Source organism: Lactuca serriola, chromosome 4, assembly GCF_051521515.1.
Source record: "Lactuca serriola cultivar US96UC23 chromosome 4, Lser_US96UC23_V15, whole genome shotgun sequence".
NCBI classification, from domain to species: Eukaryota; Viridiplantae; Streptophyta; class Magnoliopsida; order Asterales; family Asteraceae; genus Lactuca; species Lactuca serriola.
The window spans coordinates 72,609,421-72,627,646 of record NC_136411.1 but is presented as its reverse complement, the minus strand read 5'-3'; the positions used below and the strand labels follow the sequence as shown (position 1 = coordinate 72,627,646).

Genomic DNA, 18,226 nt, shown 5'->3' with positions numbered 1-18,226 from the left:
TCCCATGAATGATGTGTTTAAGGCCCTTAAAGTATTTTTGGTTGGTCCCTTGATTTATTCCAAGGCTTTTGGTGGTGTTGGATGGCTTTCTAACACCTTAGAATTGGATTTATGCCAAGTTTTGGGGAGTTTACGGCCCAAGCACTATCCTTGGCCGTAAACTCATCTAAGTCCCCCAAAAATTATGTTTCAAGTGTCCAAATGTTATTACCAAGGTCCTATAATTCATATCTAAGCCATAGAGGTGATTTGGAAGGGTTTAAAGGCATGAAAAACCCCATTAACATGAGTTTACGACCCAAGCTTATGCCTTGGCCGTAAACTCATTTAAAGTCCTCAAAATCAAAGTTTTAAGTGTTCTAAGTCCATATCTTGAAGTCCCTTAACCATATCTAAAGTCCAATTGAGTCTAGGAAGGAGTTTAAGGGCTTAAAACCCTTCAAAATGGTGTTTACGGCCTAGGCAGCCTCCTGGGCCGTAAACTCACATATGTAGTCCCATTTCATGATTAAATGTCAAATTTGGAAGCCAAACATGCTATAGATTAAGGCTAGGAAGGTACCTTAAGGATTTGAGGCCTTAAAATTGAGTTTTGGACCCTTAATCTTTGGATTTAGGAGAGAGGTTAGAGAGAGAGTAGAGAGAGAAGGAAAAAGCTTCAAATGAGAGGTTAAACATGTTTATATAGTTCCTAAAACTTGGACACGGTGGAATTCTACCCGATACCGGCCTTAAACGAGGTCGCACCCGATTGAGTTTCCGTCACCCGGCGGGGACGTTTCTAAAACTCATGTAACAATGTTTTTGGGCTGATTTCTTGAGTTCCTAAATGGATGGGACACTCATTGAGTTAAAATAAACATATAAATTTTACTAACTAAACCCAAAAACGATATTGGGACATTTCGATTTCTGACGAGTTATACGGGTAGAATGGGTTTTCGGCGGTGAACAACTTCGGGTTGTTACATTATCCCCCCGTTAGAGGGAATTTCATCCCAAAATTCAAAGAATAAGATACAGATCATGGATTGGAATGAGACACGAATAGATTTGTTGCTTTGGATCTTCACTTTCCCAAGTGGAATTTGGTCTCTACTGGGCGTTCTAACGAATTCTCATTAGTAGGACGTGTCCTTGTCTTGTACATTGACTGTCTCTCAATCTACGATAGCAATATGCTTTCTCATGGAGGTTTCAACCCTGGACAACCTCGGTTTCCTCAAGGAACCACTAGGTTTTCGTTGGGCAGACGCCTCTAAGGATTTGAGACGTGGTGATCTAGATAGATGTTATCAAGTTCTAAGGATATCCGAAATCTAAGGGTTATAGAACCGATTTCTACAAAGATCTCGGAGGGTCAGATGTGAGACTAAACTAGACGTTCGAAAGAAACTCCCGGGAATTCTTCGGGATAGACATCGAGAGGAAAGAACTGTTACTTCCCTTTTCTCAATAATCACAGAAACGAGGGATGCATGGTAATTCACATTAGGAAAAACTTTTGAGTTCTAAGACATAGAATGATACGAAAGTTTGATGCCGAAGATCACGAGAACAGGGCCGAGGAAAGATCTAGACGAGCGACCCTTTTGAAATCAAGGATAACAACATGAATGAAACTCGGTCATATCATGTTAAACATAGCATCAAAGTATTTTCATGGAGAGTTTCCCCCTTTTTAAATTGAATGGAACAGAATAGTCCTCCGGACTGAGGATTCAATCTATAGGTACGAAGTTAGTGTTCTCTTTCTCACTAGTTAGTCGTCTAGACAGTGCACATTTCGATTACATGCGAAGGATTTAGTCTAGATAGATATTTGAATGAATGATTAGCAAATTTTTACCACATTAGAATCGAGAAGGATTGCGGGCACAAGATTTATCAAAGAGAAGTATACCTGTAGCAACGGTAGGATCGGTGGCTGATCTTTCTTGTCCCATGGTTAGGACTCTCCCGGTGTTGCCAGATGTTACTGTCTTCGGACAATTTCGCTTATAGTGTCCGACCTCTCCACAACTGTAGCAGGTTTGACCGATACCTGCTCCGGAAGCCTGACTAGTTGACGGGGTTGGGGTTTTGCAGGTTCGTGCGAGGTGACCTTCCTGGCCACAGCTTCTACAAAACTTTGCACGACAAGGGCCAGGGATGCGATGGTGGTAACTACAATGGTTACACCATGGGAGGATACCGGCATATCCGGTGACAGGTGCTTGAGACGTGGAATTGACAACAGAAACAGCAGCAGGGATAGTGGCAGCTTGAACTGCCACTATTTGCTGTTTCTTTGAGAGTTCTGGGGAAGACTGTCTCTTCTTCTTCTTCCAAAACTTTCTTTTCTCACCACTCTTTTATGTGGGCTCGGGGGTGGTGTCTGCTTCTTCTTGCACATCACTGTGATCGATCAAGGTTTGGGCCAGACACTTTGCACTATCGTATGTATCTGGCTTTGCTGCTATAACGTTCCCCTTTGTTGGCTGGGTTAATCCCCAGATGAATCTTTCTATCTTTTTGCTTTCCGGGGTAACCATTCCCGGACAAAGGAGTGCCAGGTCATCAAACCTTGAAGTGTAAGAGGCGATATCGGAACCTTTCATCTTCAGGTTCCATAGCTCGTTTTCCAGCTTCTGGATTTCACCTCGAGGGCAATACTCCGCACGTAGGAGTTCTTTCATTACTTCCCATCCCATAGCATTAGCTACCGATAAGGTCAGAGATTTGACTCGGCCGTTCCACCAAGTCAAAGCTTTATCAAGGAGAGTGCAGGCAGCAAACTTGACTCTATCAGACTCCGAACAGCCACATATCTCAAAGATTGATTCGATTCTCTCGAACCATCGGGTTAAGGCAATGACACCTCCTGTGCCATCGAAGAATGTCGGTTTTGCGTTCATGAAGTCCTTATAGGAACCCCCTTTTTGGTGTCCCTGGCTATCATCTGGGTTTTGGGTTTCACCTCCCGAACCCCTAGAGTTCAGTTGAGGGAAGAGAGCTGATATAGTAGCGGAAATGGTTGCCTGAAGTGTTTCCAAATCGATTTGAATAGGAGGTGGTGGCGGAGGAGGATTGTTGTTGTTCGTTGAGCTGGGTCTCTTTCTTGGAGGCATCTTGATCTAAAAAGATCAGGAAAGAGAGGATCATAAGTCCTCTGAATTGAATCGAGAGATATGGGACAGGAGATATCTCATCAGGGCAAATATAACATCATACAAAGTGATAAAGCAGAAAGGAGTTATCAAGATGGAACATTTTATCGCTAGAGGAATAATCAAGGAATAACGCGTATACGAGGATTTCTGCAAAGGATCGGCTCGAGAAATACTCCCATAGTATTTCATGGTTTGCTGCAGCGACGATTTGTTGTTTGGAATATTGGGTAAGTTTTAGGTATGCCGCATGCCTCAGTCACTCCCAAGCACAGGTTGGCCGTGTCTCGAATGAATATAGTTGGCCAGGCTATATTGACCCTCGACACGACTACATAACTGCCCAGGTTTAACCGCGGTGTACAACACCCATTTACTTATGTTTTGTTCTACTTATAGTTACGGATTTCGACGGCTCGGCATACTTAAATACTTTTGAAAATACTTATATATTGTAAGATACTTTTAGTTCAGAGCACTTAGGCCCTTTAATGTTTATAGTCTTATACCATGTAAGATTTGGTATACCAGTTCACTATAAACAAGGGCTCTGATACCAATCTGTCACACCCCGAAAACCAAAGGCGGAAACGTTCCCGGGGTTGACTCCACGTTGAGTATCAAATCCAATGCACATAGTAAAGCAGTAATCGCAAAACATTACATTACATAATATTGTTTACATCTGGTTGAAAGTAAAATTGTACATGTATTATACATATGTAATATAGACAAAAGTAAAGACGAGTCTTCGGGACGCTCCGTCTTCTCCAAAAGGTTGCGGTGTACCTGTCTAACGTTGACCTGAGAATACAAGCAGTTTGAAAATCAGCATAAAGTTGGTGAGTTCATAAGCAGTTTAGTTTTGAAAAGACGAATTCCTTTACGTTCGAGAAAAGTTGTTGATGAAGAAAATCCCATATTTTCTTATTCAAAAACAGTTTAGTTATTCTTTGTTACAAATTCGAAAACGGTTAATTATGACATTCCAGGAAAATCCCATATTTTCCTTATAGTTATAGTTATTCGTTTGTTTCTTTACTCGATTATGTGCTTTTGTGTTACCCAGGAAAATCCCATATTTTCCTATATGTTGAGTTGTCTATTTGTATCTAGGTTCGTTACTGATTTTGATGTTATCCCAGGAAAATCCCACATTTTCCTATATATTGAGTTTTGTTCTTAAGTCTGATTTCGAAATACCAGTAATTACTATGTGAATAGTATTAATTATGTATTCTACTTCCTTAGTTATTCTACGATCGGATGACTATAGTCTACTAACTTAGTTGTAATTTCGAAGCTCTGTCGACATTCTGAGGCGGATATATTCGAAACTCAGTAGAGGTCCAGAGAAGTATTTTCGTAATAATTTCAAAACTCTGGTGACACTCAAGGAGTACATTAACTGTATATTCGAAGTCTTAGTGTCAACCAAAGGCGTTATTTCGTATTCGTAGTCGTATTCGTATTCGTAGACATATTCGTATTCATAGACATATTCGTTCTAAATTACATTTGTATTCGTATTAGTATTCGTATTCGTACCCCTATTTGTATTCGAATTCGTTATTCGTATTAGTATTAGTATTCGTATTCGTTATATTTTTTATTATTAGTATGATTTCTTTTACAAAAGATAATGTAGATCAAAACACTTTTCGAAAGAAATCTACAATTAACCTGCAATTCGAAACATCAGTTATCATAATCTTTGGAAATCATGACATTTAGAAACTAAAATCATTAAATTGTAAATCAGTTTAAGTACAAGAAACACTTGTACTTTTGCTTGTATTCCCCCCTGGAAACAGTTAAAAACAGTGAAAAAAGGTAGGGGTATGAACTCACCGGACGAGAAACGTGACGATTTCGGATGCTAAACTTTGGTCCGGGGCTTGTATATGCGCGAGGTTCCTAAGTATAATTTAAAGATACACATTTGTATCTAATTAGGACTTAGATTAGTTATTTGTGAGGGACACTTGCTTCAAGTCGCGAAAACACTCCGATACAAGTGTTTGGAGGGACCCGGGTGGCGTTTAAGGACGTGAAATGACACTAGGGACTTGGGACTTGAGTTTACTCCCCATGAGTAAACTAATAGAAGAGTTTTTGGTCTACAACACCCATTCCTCATGAGTTTACGGCCGTAAACTCATGGTGGGGGTGGTTTATGGTGCTAAATGACTTCAAACACTTAGGGGATAATTTCTAGACTTGGTTTAGGGACTTGGAATGATTTCAAAGCATCAAATAGACCCTTATATGGGAGTTTACGGCCTAGCATGGCTCCATGGCCGTAAACTCCTATTTTTCCAAGAAAATGGAGTTAAATGGTTCCAAAACAAATCACATGTGATTAATAGAATTATTCCAAGGTCTAACATGAATTTGTATGGGACATATGAGGGATTTATGGAGTTTACGGCCTATGATACCCCCCTCATGGCCGTAAACTCTAATATATGGTGCTACAAGGTGTTTCAAGGTCTAAAACTTGCATATAATGACTTCTAGAATTCATCTAAAGGCTTTAGGGGTGTTTAGTTTACATTCTAACACCAAAAATTTTGGAGTTTACGGCCCAAGAACAAGCCTTGGCCGTAAACTCTTAGAAATCCCATGAATGATGTGTTTAAGGCCCTTAAAGTATTTTTGGTTGGTCCCTTGATTTATTCCAAGGCTTTTGGTGGTGTTGGATGGCTTTCTAACACCTTAGAATTGGATTTATGCCAAGTTTTGGGGAGTTTACGGCCCAAGCACTATCCTTGGCCGTAAACTCATCTAGGTCCCCCAAAAATTATGTTTCAAGTGTCCAAATGTTATTACCAAGGTCCTATAATTCATATCTAAGCCATAGAGGTGATTTGGAAGGGTTTAAAGGCATGAAAAACCCCATTAACATGAGTTTACGGCCCAAGCTTATGCCTTGGCCGTAAACTCCTTCAAAGTCCTCAAAATCAAAGTTTTAAGTGTTCTAAGTCCATATCTTGAAGTCCCTTAACCATATCTAAAGTCCAATTGAGTCTAGGAAGGAGTTTAAGGGCTTAAAACCCTTCAAAATGGTGTTTACGGCCTAGGCAGCCTCCTGGGCCGTAAACTCACATATGTAGTCCCATTTCATGATTAAATGTCAAATTTGGAAGCCAAACATGCTATAGATTAAGGCTAGGAAGGTACCTTAAGGATTTGAGGCCTTAAAATTGAGTTTTGGACCCTTAATCTTTGGATTTAGGAGAGAGGTTAGAGAGAGAGTAGAGAGAGAAGGAAAAAGCTTCAAATGAGAGGTTAAACATGTTTATATAGTTCCTAAAACTTGGACACGGTGGAATTCTACCCGATACCGGCCTTAAACGATGCTTTAGGTCGCACCCGATTGAGTTTCCGTCACCCGGCGGGGACGTTTCTAAAACTCATGTAACAATGTTTTTGGGCTGATTTCTTGAGTTCCTAAATGGATGGGACACTCATTGAGTTAAAATAAACATATAAATTTTACTAACTAAACCCAAAAACGATATTGGAACATTTCGATTTCTGACGAGTTATACGGATAGAATGGGTTTTCGGCGGTGAACAACTTCGGGTTGTTACACCTCGGCTGTCGAGGCTATGACCTGTTCGGACTTTGTGACTAGGTTCAGGGCAGAGTTTGCGCCGGCTGTCGAGCTTCAGCAGCTGGCCAGGGAGTTCCTAGATATGAGACAGACGACGGAGACTGTAGCGGAGATCACCGCCAAGTTCCGGGAGAGGGCGTTGCTGGTGCCCCAGTACGCGGGTGACGAGGATATGAGGAGGACCCGCTATCATGATATGCTACGAGCTGATATTCGGGAGTATGTCAGTTTTTCAGCTTGCCCTACCCTGGACTCTATGATTGCTAGGGCAAGGGAGAGGGAGATAGATCTGGAGCACATCCGGAAGAGGAAGGCGGAGGAGGGGCATGTTATGGGGGCTTCGGGGAAGAAGCCCAAGGGATCAGATGCAGGGCCGAAAGGCCAATAGGGGCGGGGCCGCTGCAGGAAATGCGGCAAGACGCACGAGGAAGCGTGCAAGTTGGGATGTTACAAGTTGGTATCAGAGCCAGGTTTGTTAATTTGTTTTGGTCTGCATGTAATGCAACAACAGAACAATATTTCAAGGAAATATTGAAGGATTTTAAGCTTATGAGTCCAGAGGCAAGTAACTACTTGATGGAGAAAAGCCCTAGAACATGGTCAAGAGCTTACTATCAAGTTGGTAGATGTTGTTCTAGTGTGGAGAATGGAGGATGTGAAAGTTATAATGCAATCATAGTTGAAGCCAGGAAGAAACCTATCATCACGATGCTTGAAGAATTGAGAATGTATATGATGAATAAATTGTTCACAACAAAACTAAATGGATGGTCAAGTGATGTTTCACCTGAAATAAGGTTAGGGTTGAATGAGTTAAAGGTTAATCAAAGGTTTTGGGAGGTGTTGCCAAGTGGATTCAACCAGTTTGAGACTAGGCCAGGAAGTGAGGCATATGAAGTTGATTTAGACAAGAGGACATGTTCATGTAGGATGTGGCAACTTAATGGTTATGGGTGTGTTCATTTTGTGGCTGCCATTAGCTACCTTAATAGAGATGTGGAGAAATATGTGGATACTTATTTTTTTAGAGCAATGTATATGAAGACCTACCACTACAAAAATTGTCCAATGAATGGAAGCAAGATGTGGTCTGAAACTAATTACATTTCACCTTTACCCCCCCCCCCCCCCCCCCCAATAATAGAAGGATGCCTGATAGGCCAAAAACAAAAAGAGTTAGAGATGTGAGTGAAAAGGGTGGAAACCATAGATTTTCTAAGAAGGGTAAGAAGATATCATGTAGTTTGTGAAAAGTGGAAGGACATATTAAGAAGACATGTCCAACTCTTGATAGGCCAAGACCAAAAAGTTACCGACTAGGGTTAATAGGACTAAGACTACAAAAGTAATTACCACTTCTCATTTCTTATTTTTTTTATTCATTATAAAGTATGTGTCATTTAACTGTATATTATGTGACTATAACATGCTCAAAAAGTGGAGAAAAGGACTGTATAAGTGGCAAGTGGAAGTGGGACAGGAATAGAAGGTAGGGATGCACATGGTAGTAAGGTTAATAGGACTAAGACAACAAAGGTAAATACAACTTCTTATTTATTATTTTCTTATTTGTTAATCAGTGAGTTTCATTTAAGTGTTTTTTATGTGTGTATAATAGGGTGAAAATGTGAAGAAAAGGACTGCAAAAGTGGCAAGTGGAAATAGGATAGGAGTGGAAGGTGGGGATACACAAGGTACTAGGGAGAGTGGGACTACACAAGTGACAAGGGAGAAGGGTAATAGTGTACTTCCCCAGGTTAAGAGGGGGAAAAAGAATGAAAGTATCATGAAGAAAAAATCGGAAACCCAAGTTATAGGAAAGAATGGAGAGAGGAACACTTCAGAAAAACCTGTCAACTTAATGTAGTTTTTGCATGGGAGCTGCATGGGATGTGTCCTTTATTATGTAGGCTTTTGTATGTAATGCTTTGTACTGGAATTTGTAGTAAAAACATGTTAGGATGTTTTCTTTTAAAGATTCTATGTCGGAATTGTTATGTAATGCTTTGCACTCACTTTGGTTATTAATATATTCTCTTGTGGGATCAAATGACCTTTGTGTCCTTTTTATGCATTAGATAATCCCTTGTTTCTTGTCCCTCCTGGAATTGTTATGTGGACCATGCTACTTAAAAAAACTGTTTATGGACCATATAACAACTCATGCATGATATTATATAATTAGTGGGCCATATAACATGCATTCTTTGGGGACCATATAACAATTCATGCAATATATTATCAAGGAACCCATAAAGCAATGTTAAAATAGAACGGAAATCCGGCCTTTTTGTTATATAATTAGTCCATACAAAAGGTCTTACATGATCATACGTAATGGGGCTAAAGTACAATACCTATAGTAAATTGTCAAAACGATTATCATTCTATATACCACCATTACACCATCAAACAACCCTATACACCCTGCATCACTTAACACAACTTTAACTTGATTGCCAAATACCTAATCACCCAAAAGACCATCCTTATATGCACCATAAGCCAAAAACCACCTATACACCATGACCAACATCCTACATCACCTACCTAGACCAGCTTAAAGTACATGACTACAAACAACAAGCAGATCAGAGCAATCAAAACAACATTTTTCGACATCTTCTTCAAACTTTGAATCTCAATGAGTAGTTCTTGGATCCTAGCTTCAACAAGTTCCTTCTCAGCTTTCCTAAGAATCATGTGCTTCTCCACCTTTTTCTGCAGCTAACAACTTGATCATTCCTAACCAAAAGGTCGTTGATCCTAAGTTTCATGTTCCATAACGTATCCTTGTAGTGTTTTGGTAATGTTGGGTCAAGCCACTAGAAGAAGTTGTAATTGTTGTTAGATATCTAAAAAAGAAAGGCACACACCAGAAAAGGGTTTTACTGTTCATAATTTAGGGTTTTCTCGTTGTAAATGGGGTTTTCTGTCGATCAAAATAGGGAGGGGGGGGGGTAGTAGAAAAATCAAAACTTTAGGGTTAAAAGTTATCAACTGTAAACGAAGGATACCTTACAATTGATTTTGCACAATTGTAGAAGCGACGAGCTGGGTTGTTAGGCTTCCAGGCTTCTCTAAGCTTCGACACAGGCTGATCGAGGCACAAGTAGGGAGGATTCACTTCAACACGGTAAATGGCGACGGTGTTATAGGATTCGGAGGAGGAAGACATGGTCGAAAGGGTTGGTGTTCGTCAGAGAGTAAGGAAATAGTGAGAGTGGACTTATTAAACCCTTACGAAGCTTATGTAGTAAGTTGACTGGACACCTAGTTGGATTCCATAGACCATGTCACATTCACTTTCATTGACCAACGGGTAACCGGTAATAAAATGAAGAAAACCTAATTTTGACAGGTAATTTGTTGCTTTAGTGGGGTCAAAGGTACGAAAATTAGTTGAGTTGAATGACCTTTTAAAACCAAATGGAAAACATTGTTGTGCTTCTATGTTAATAACCCATCAACCCTAAAAATAATGACTTGATTGTTTTACATATAATCAGAAATGTAAATTATTTCTCAATATTTATTAATTCTACTAAATGTGTACAACCCACTATATATTTCTAAGCTTAATGGCAAGCTTCTTTTCTTACTCATCAGAAAGAAGGAAATTTGTTTTAATATAATTCCAACCCATTGGGAAGAAATAAAAGATCCGGCCCAATAATCCATCTCTAGTCGATAAAGAGTGTGAAGTATTTTCAAAAAGAAACGTACAAGCTTGTGCAACTAGAGATTGTGTGAAGTTTTTTCACACAACTAATCAACACTTAAATCGCATTTCCTGAATAATGAATCATCAAATAGTTATGATATGTGACAACTTAACTTCATAGCATGTGATCATGCCTTAACAATGATTTTAGATCTGGAGGTTTGAAGTTCATATATTTCAATTTTTTGTTGACATCTCTAACCAAACCATATTTAACTTTGATTTTGTTGCCATACATTATGTAGAAAGATCATGAAAACATAAATGGCAACCATACTTTCTAGAATGCCATAAATTTATAAAAAAAATGGACAAATTATGTAAAATAATACATTTCATAGAAGCACAAGGGAATTGTTGAGCTACAAAGTTTGTATACAGCCAGCAAGATTCGTCATGTAGAAAATTTGAATTTAGTAATTTACCTCTACCCGATTTTAACAACCACCTCATATGTAAGAAAGAAGGTTGAGTGATTACTTACTGTTATTTGCAAAAGAAGGTAATAAACTCTTTTTGTGTATGTTTTCATTGTTTTGTTTGGTGTGCAAGAATAAGATTATGCAGATTTGTTGCAGTGTTTTTCAAGCCATTCCATTGTAACACTTTTTGGTCTCTCAAGTGGCAACCCAAGTGCTCTATCCCATATCAGTTGTGAAACAATTGAGGGATGAAGAATAACATTATTTTCAATTTATTTATTTTTTGGTAATGATTAATGATGTCATCGTCACAGAATAATTTTTCAAGTAGGGCCCATTAGACTGGAATGGAGGACAAAATTGCAACATAAAGTTTTGTGATGAATCCAAAGTCCAAAGCCAAATATATTTTATTGATAATGTGGGGCAAAGGCGAACCTGAGAGCAGATTCCAATGGATCTGGATACACCAAACAGAACAGTGTAATATCTGCCAAAAATAAATAACAAACAACCATCCATTATTACTTTACTAGAAAGAAAGAAAAAAAATTGAAGTTTTGTACTCCTATTTATTTTGTGCGTCTCATTATCCATATAAAATTGAGAAATGAAAAAAAAATGCATACCTTGCTTCAGTTAAACCGTAATAGTTAAGCAACACCCCACTGTGAGCATCAACATTGGGCCAAGGGTTTTTCACCTACATTAAAAGAAGATAAAACTAAGTTGAACACATCAATATGTTTTAGGGTTAAACGCATGAAATAGAAATCAATACATAGCAGTTACCTTGCCAAGTTCTGTTAAGATCGGAGGCACCACTTCATAAAGCTTTGAAACCTAATCAAATTACGAAGAAAAAAAAGTTTCCAAAATTGGTATCAAGAGTCCATGACAAGGTTAAACTGGACTGAGACTGATGTCAATGGGACAAAAATTTCAACTTTTTGTTCAACCCAAAAAGGTGGGACATGGACATGCTATTCATCTCTTGTATGTGAAAAAAGATGTAAATGCCCTCCTCATCTGTGTCATCAAAAATAGCCCTATAAAGCTTGTCCAATCACATGTAACAAACACAGCCAATAAGGTGCTAACCAGCTGGAAAAGAGGATCAGCAGGCAAGTGCTTTAATGCAAATTCTCTTTGACACATGTATCTGGGATCCGTTTTCCTTAAAACTCCATGCCCAAATCCTGGAACAACCTGTGTTTCAATACCATCAATTAATTTTCTCATGATACATATCATAACCAATTTGCAATAAAATTTATTTAAAAACTTCAACAAAGGATTTTTAAGAAGTGTTACACATTACCTTCCCACTATTCAAGGTTTTCCAAACATAGTCTTTCAATTGATCCTTGGTTATGTTCTCTCCACATTCATCCACCACTGACTTTATCCAAAGCAAAACCTCATGCACCAAATAAAAGAAAACAATCATGTTATTCAAAACTGAAAAAGAAAAAAAAAGTACATTGTATAAGATTCTAGTCAGAAAAAAAAACACTAAGGGACCTGATTAGCCAAACCATGGAGGGGTCCAGCTACACCATTTAATGCTACAGCAAATGAGAGGTATGGATCCGAAAGAGCACTAGCAACCTAAAATAACCATCAAAAAACATATCCTATAATCATTTGCTATAACTAGGTAAAATTTTCAAGTATAAAGTGTGTTTTATTTCGTGCATTTAACACTTGTATACATATACAGACCTATTTTTGGAACTTACAAGATGTCCAGTATGAGCACTGACATTTCCACCTTCATGGTCACTACAATAAATCAACATTTCATAACCCTTAAACATAAATTCAAATATATATATATATATATATATATATATATATATATATATATATATATATATACACAAACAAGTAAATAATCATAAATCATATTCTTACGTATGGATAGTGACATAAAGCCTCATAAGCTCTTGCATGGCTGGACTATCAAATCCAAGCATATGTGCAAAATTTGCACCATAATCTAACGACTCATCTGCTGCCACAACTTCTCCATTTTTATATATCCTTTTTTTCAAAATAAAAAAAAAATAGCAAGTCAAATCAACTATAAACAACAATCAAAATTTTCATTTTTCAATACACATAGACATACCTACGGTATATATATGCAGCTACAGCTGGCAGTTGAGCAATCAATGAAAGAGAGTCCTCAAATGTTGGCTCCCAGTATCTTGAATCATAATAATAAGTATATAAATCATGTTTTGCATTAATAATAAGTGTGTTAAAAAAATATAAAAATTAGAAGAAACCCACTTGGATTTATGGATTCCACTCTCATAAGCTTTTGCAAATTCACTTTGTACCTGTGTGGAGTATATTTAAAAATTTATGCACTGCTTAATTGCTTATAATGTTAGTTTAACTTAACAACATGATTTTATATAAATATAACGAGTGTAAAGTATATTCCTATTTGCTATTTCCTGCCAAATTGTCCTCTTTTGTAAAAAAAAACAATTACATGAAAAAGCTAACCTGAAGAGCCATGACACCAGTTGTAAACTGAGTCATTGAATGAGCTGTTATAGGTAATGCATTGATGGCTTTATACACATGATCTGCAACAATAAACAGAATAAACCAATAAATAAAAAGTTCAACTTTTTATATATATTTAAATTAAAAAGAAATGAAATTACATGACCTGGGATAATGGCACGAGTGCGTAATTCATTGGACAAAGCATTCACTTGTTCTGTTGTTGGTACCTTTATTGATGGAGAATATAGAAAACAAAAAAATGTCAATAAAGAAAATAAAAATAAACAAATGGCATATTATTATTAACATTTAACAGTTTACCTTTCCAGTCAAAAGAAGCCAAAGAAGACCCTCAAGTAACGGCTCTCCACCAGGTTTTGCTGCTGGCAATACCTTCTGGCATTCAGGTATGGAGAGACCCCGAAACCGAATTCCCTGAAATATTATTTATTTATGTAATATATATTAATATCAATATCATTAACTAGTTACAACTTATAATGATTAAAGATAGATAAAAAAAAAGTTCATAAACAGGAAGATAGAAGATATAATACCTCATCTGGATCAAGTAAGGATGTTTCCCATAGGAGACCTATCATTCCTCTCATTCCACCAAGTACCTTGTGAAAATTTGTAGCACAAGATGTAAATATTATGAAACTTAAATAGATAGTGAAAAACCAAAAAGTTACAAAATACACTTTAAGTAAAGAAACATTGATTTACCATATCAACAGTAATGTTACCCAATTGAACTTTTCCATATTCTGACTTGATCTTTTTCAGATGCTCCTGCACAAAAATGAGTGATAATGATATTTTTCATCACCAATTGAACTTTTTTTAGTTAGTTGTTATGTGTGAAGCATTAATGTAGGAAATGCACCTGCTGTTCTGGAATTAATTCCTTGAGCTGTGCACGAAGGTCCTGCATGAAAGAGAGACACTTATATTAAGGCTTCTGATATAATAATTTCAAAGTTCCTGACATAAAAAACATAGATATAAACTCATATGGGTATTTGATATGAAGAAAAACATCAACTGTGAAAACTCACGAGGTCAGAGGAGGTCTGAATTTGAAGCCACCTGACTGAATTGCTCAGACTCGGCTGTTGAACCTATCAAACAACAAATTGAGGATTGAGAAAGGTCTCAAAAATAAAGATAGTTGATTAATGATTCGTTTTATCTACTTACTCCAGTCAAAAACAGATAAAGGCTCAACAATGGAGAATTCATACCATTCCGTTATAGAAAATTCTGATAAACTACATTACCACTGCTTAATAAGGACTAACTTGACTTCAAAATCCATATATGCAATGACTTATGACGTTTTGGGAACAGAGACTGTGATAACTACATCAAGTATTACATGACTTGGAAAGTAACAACAAAAACCTAAATCCCTTTTGTATCCAACAATTATGACATCAAATACTCCACTTTTTAAAACATAGAGGCTTTGCAGATATATATACATCCAAGGTTAATCAATCAATAATGAACACTTACAGCACGATTACTTAGCTTAGAGAGCAGCGAAACACTCCTATAGAACACCATGGTCAAGGATCAAACGCTACTGCATTTGCACATATAATTTCGTCAAAGGGGAGCAAAATCTACATTTATATAGAAAAATATTTAACAGGCAAGAGAAGAGAAGACTTGAAATGATGAAGAATGTACCTTCAATTGGTGAAAGGTCGAGAAATGGGAAGAGACAAAATAATGTAATGATGTAGAGGGAATATTGGGGGAGAAGGTGGTGTTGAACGAGTAATCACTAAACAGTAAACATAACATACGAAAAAATAATTTCATTGTTTTACGGTAAATAATCACATTTTAGAGATATTAACCTCGTTCACCTAGCCCTATCAAAAATACCAGTTACCCGAATTACCCGTCCAATTTTTTCGGGTATCGGGTAAATTGAGTATCGGGTTAACTTTTTGGGGTAAGTGGGTAACCCGAATTTTTTTTCGGGTTGGGTAAAGGGTAAGTTGTTTGGGTTTCAGGTATACCCGATTACCCGAAATATATATAACAAATAATGTTCCTTTATGAATTTATTTGTCCCTCCCAATTCTCAAATCCCAATTTTCCTCGTTGAGGCACGTTCTATTTTCCCCACGTCAAAAAACCCTCGTACCTCGTCCGCTCTTCGTTGGTGTTTGTCACCAATGGATGACTATATTGAAGTAGAAGATGAGACGATTGAAGTTGACAACCCAACCAATGATCAAGTTCCACGAGAAAAAGAGAAAAAAAACTAAATAATTCAACCCAAGATCGAAAGTCTGGAAAGAATACTTGATATCTCAAATATTATTGAGTAAAAAATCTCAATGTTCAAAGTTTAGCACGACATACTTATTTCATTACATTTATTTTTAGGTTCCATTAAAAAATTAAAAATCAGGTAATACCTGAATTACCCTTACCCGACCCATTACCCGAATTACCCATACCCGAATTTAATTTGGATAGGGTAATGGGTAAAAATTTTTATATGAAAAACCCGAATTACCCGACCCCAATTACCCGAAACCCGAAAATTTTACCCGATCAACACCCCTACGTTCACCGATTACTTTTAAAAGATATCAATATTTTGATCATGTTTTTTGAAAAAATCAAGAGGTTTAACTTTTTCAAGCTACTTTATCTTGTAAAATAGTTCCAAAATCAAAGAGTATTTTTAAAAAAAATGCTTATAATGATAATAAAATTTTAATTTAATTATTTTTTTACATAATTTATTAGTGAATTTATTTATACATTTAAAAAGTATTATTATGACTGATAATGGCAATGTTATAATGATATTTTTTGATAACTAAAAATAAATTTACTAATAATTTATAAATAAATTCACTAGTGAATTATATAAAAATATTAAATGTGAATAAAATTAAGAGTTTGTTAATCTCATAAATCATTATCCCTTATTAATCTTTCATTTTTTATTTTAATAAAAAAATCTATTGATTTGTAAAATATATGTTTTTAATAAAAACTTATTTTGTAAAACTAATTTTAAACTTCTTTCTTATTTTGATGATAAATAATTAAACATTAAAATAGGATTTACCATCTATCATAATTATATTAAATGAAAATTACTCGGATAGTCATTCAAAAATGATCTTACTTTGAGTTTCAATTATTTTCAAACTTTAACAAGGGAAAATGTTAAAGTGGATAGAATCATAGAAATATTAAACATTTGACTGATCAATATTTATAAATTTTATTACAAAAAGTAATGGAAATTATTCTAATAGTTAATTTATTAATACTTATGTTTTCTCTCTTAAAATTGTGTGTTATAAATATTTATAACAAATTATTTTGTAAGTCCACTTTTAGTCTCCTTCGTATAATGATCAAAAGTAAGTAAGTAATTAAATATGAGCTTAGTTTTATTAGAAACTTCAATCTTCTAAATCTAATTTTAAACCTATTTCTTATCTTGATAAGAAATAATTAAACATTCAAATGCAACTTATCATCCACCATAATTATAATAAATGAAGATTATTTTGATAATATTCAAAAATTATTTTAATTGAAATTTCAATTATTTTCAAGCTTTAATAAGTGAGAATATTAAGTGGATATGAATATTAATCACTTGTACAAACATTTGAGCAATAAATAAAAGTTTTTATAAAAATAAATATTTATAAATTTTACAACAAAAGGAATGAAAATTATTCTAAAAATTAATTTATTAACATTTATTTTTTCTCTCTTAAAACTTTGTGTATAAATATTTCTAACAAATTCTCCTTCTTTTACCAATCAAAATCAATTAAACAATTAAATGCGAGTCTAGTTTTATTAGAAACTTTAGTCTTCTTCAAGTTTTCACAAATAAAAATGTCAAGTAGATAGGAACATCAAACACCTGCATCAATATTTGAGTGAGACACAAAGTTCTAAGAGAAAAAAAATGTCATTAAACTTTTGAGATTTTAACAAGGGCCGGTGTTTGATGTTCTAAGAGAGAAAAATATTGTTTTTAAATTTTTTATATCATTCAAATTTTTGTGAAGGTGTTTGACGATCCTATCCACTTAACATTATTATTTGAAAAAAAAAATGAAGTTGCATCTAAAAATAATGTTTTGAGTGATCATCATAACAAATTCCAATTATTATAACTATGGTTGTTGATAAATCACATTGTAATGCTTGATTATTTTTTATCAAGATAAGAAAATGTTTAAAAAAAAGAGTAACACATAAAATTTTATAGAAGTGAATATTTTACAAATTAATAGATTTTTTTAATAAAATTAGAATGAAAGATTAAGAAAGGAAAATGAATTATGAGATAACAAAAATTATTTTTATTTAAATTTATGGCTTTCTTTTTTGTGTATGTAATTTATTATTGAACTTATTTTCAAAAAATACATTTATGATATGCAATAACTTATTTTTTAACATAAAAAATAAATTCACTGATAATAGTGTATAAAAAACTATTAAATATGAATAAAATCAAAAGTTCATTACTTTTATAAATTAGTTTAAAAAAATGACATTTTTTAAAATGTTGGTATATATTCAAACTAATAATCATGATCTCCCCCCCTCCCTTTTGTAATTTATTTGTCATCGCCGGTAGGTTAAATGTAAAGTGTCGACAGGTTAAATTTAATGTGTCGGTAAGTTAAATGTAACGTGTAGAATGTGACGTAAAGTATGTGAGATGTAACATAAAGTGTAAGAACCTTGATAATCTAAAGATCTAAATTATAA

The 18,226-nt window shown here is 35.3% G+C and overlaps 1 protein-coding gene across 3 annotated transcripts; it reads right to left on the bottom strand.

The window, feature by feature from the left end:
- Positions 1-11,052: 11,052 nt before the first annotated feature.
- LOC145100194 (citrate synthase, mitochondrial-like) lies at positions 11,053-15,013 on the bottom strand. Of its 3 annotated transcripts, none has more exons than XM_079037563.1 (19): positions 14,957-15,013; positions 14,503-14,565; positions 14,331-14,372; positions 14,171-14,236; positions 13,999-14,064; positions 13,763-13,876; positions 13,605-13,668; positions 13,436-13,518; positions 13,214-13,263; positions 13,050-13,127; positions 12,833-12,961; positions 12,658-12,700; positions 12,440-12,526; positions 12,237-12,335; positions 12,017-12,124; positions 11,708-11,758; positions 11,545-11,618; positions 11,361-11,405; positions 11,053-11,152 (listed from the first exon to the last, which is right to left on the bottom strand). In XM_079037563.1, exons 1-19 carry the CDS (start codon positions 15,011-15,013, stop codon positions 11,053-11,055), a joined length of 1,419 nt encoding a protein of 472 aa, XP_078893689.1. The 3 variants fall into 3 exon arrangements, with proteins under 3 accessions (XP_078893689.1, XP_078893690.1, XP_078893691.1); XM_079037564.1 differs by having other exon boundaries at positions 14,963-15,013; XM_079037565.1 differs by having other exon boundaries at positions 11,053-11,158; positions 11,367-11,405; positions 14,963-15,013.
- Between the last annotated feature and the right edge of the window lie 3,213 nt (positions 15,014-18,226).

What these genes read in the sequence shown, in the direction of transcription:
- LOC145100194 (XM_079037563.1), bottom strand. Translation starts at nt 15,013, where the DNA reads ATGGTGTTCTATAGGAGTGTTTCGCTGCTCTCTAAGCTAAGTAATCGT. An exon ending in CCTTACTTGATCCAGATGAG is followed by an intron (nt 13,877 to 13,998) that starts GTATTATATCTT and finishes ATAATATTTCAG; the next exon opens with GGAATTCGGTTTCGGGGTCT. An exon ending in TACGGTTTAACTGAAGCAAG is followed by an intron (nt 11,406 to 11,544) that starts GTATGCATTTTT and finishes TATTTTTGGCAG; the next exon opens with ATATTACACTGTTCTGTTTG.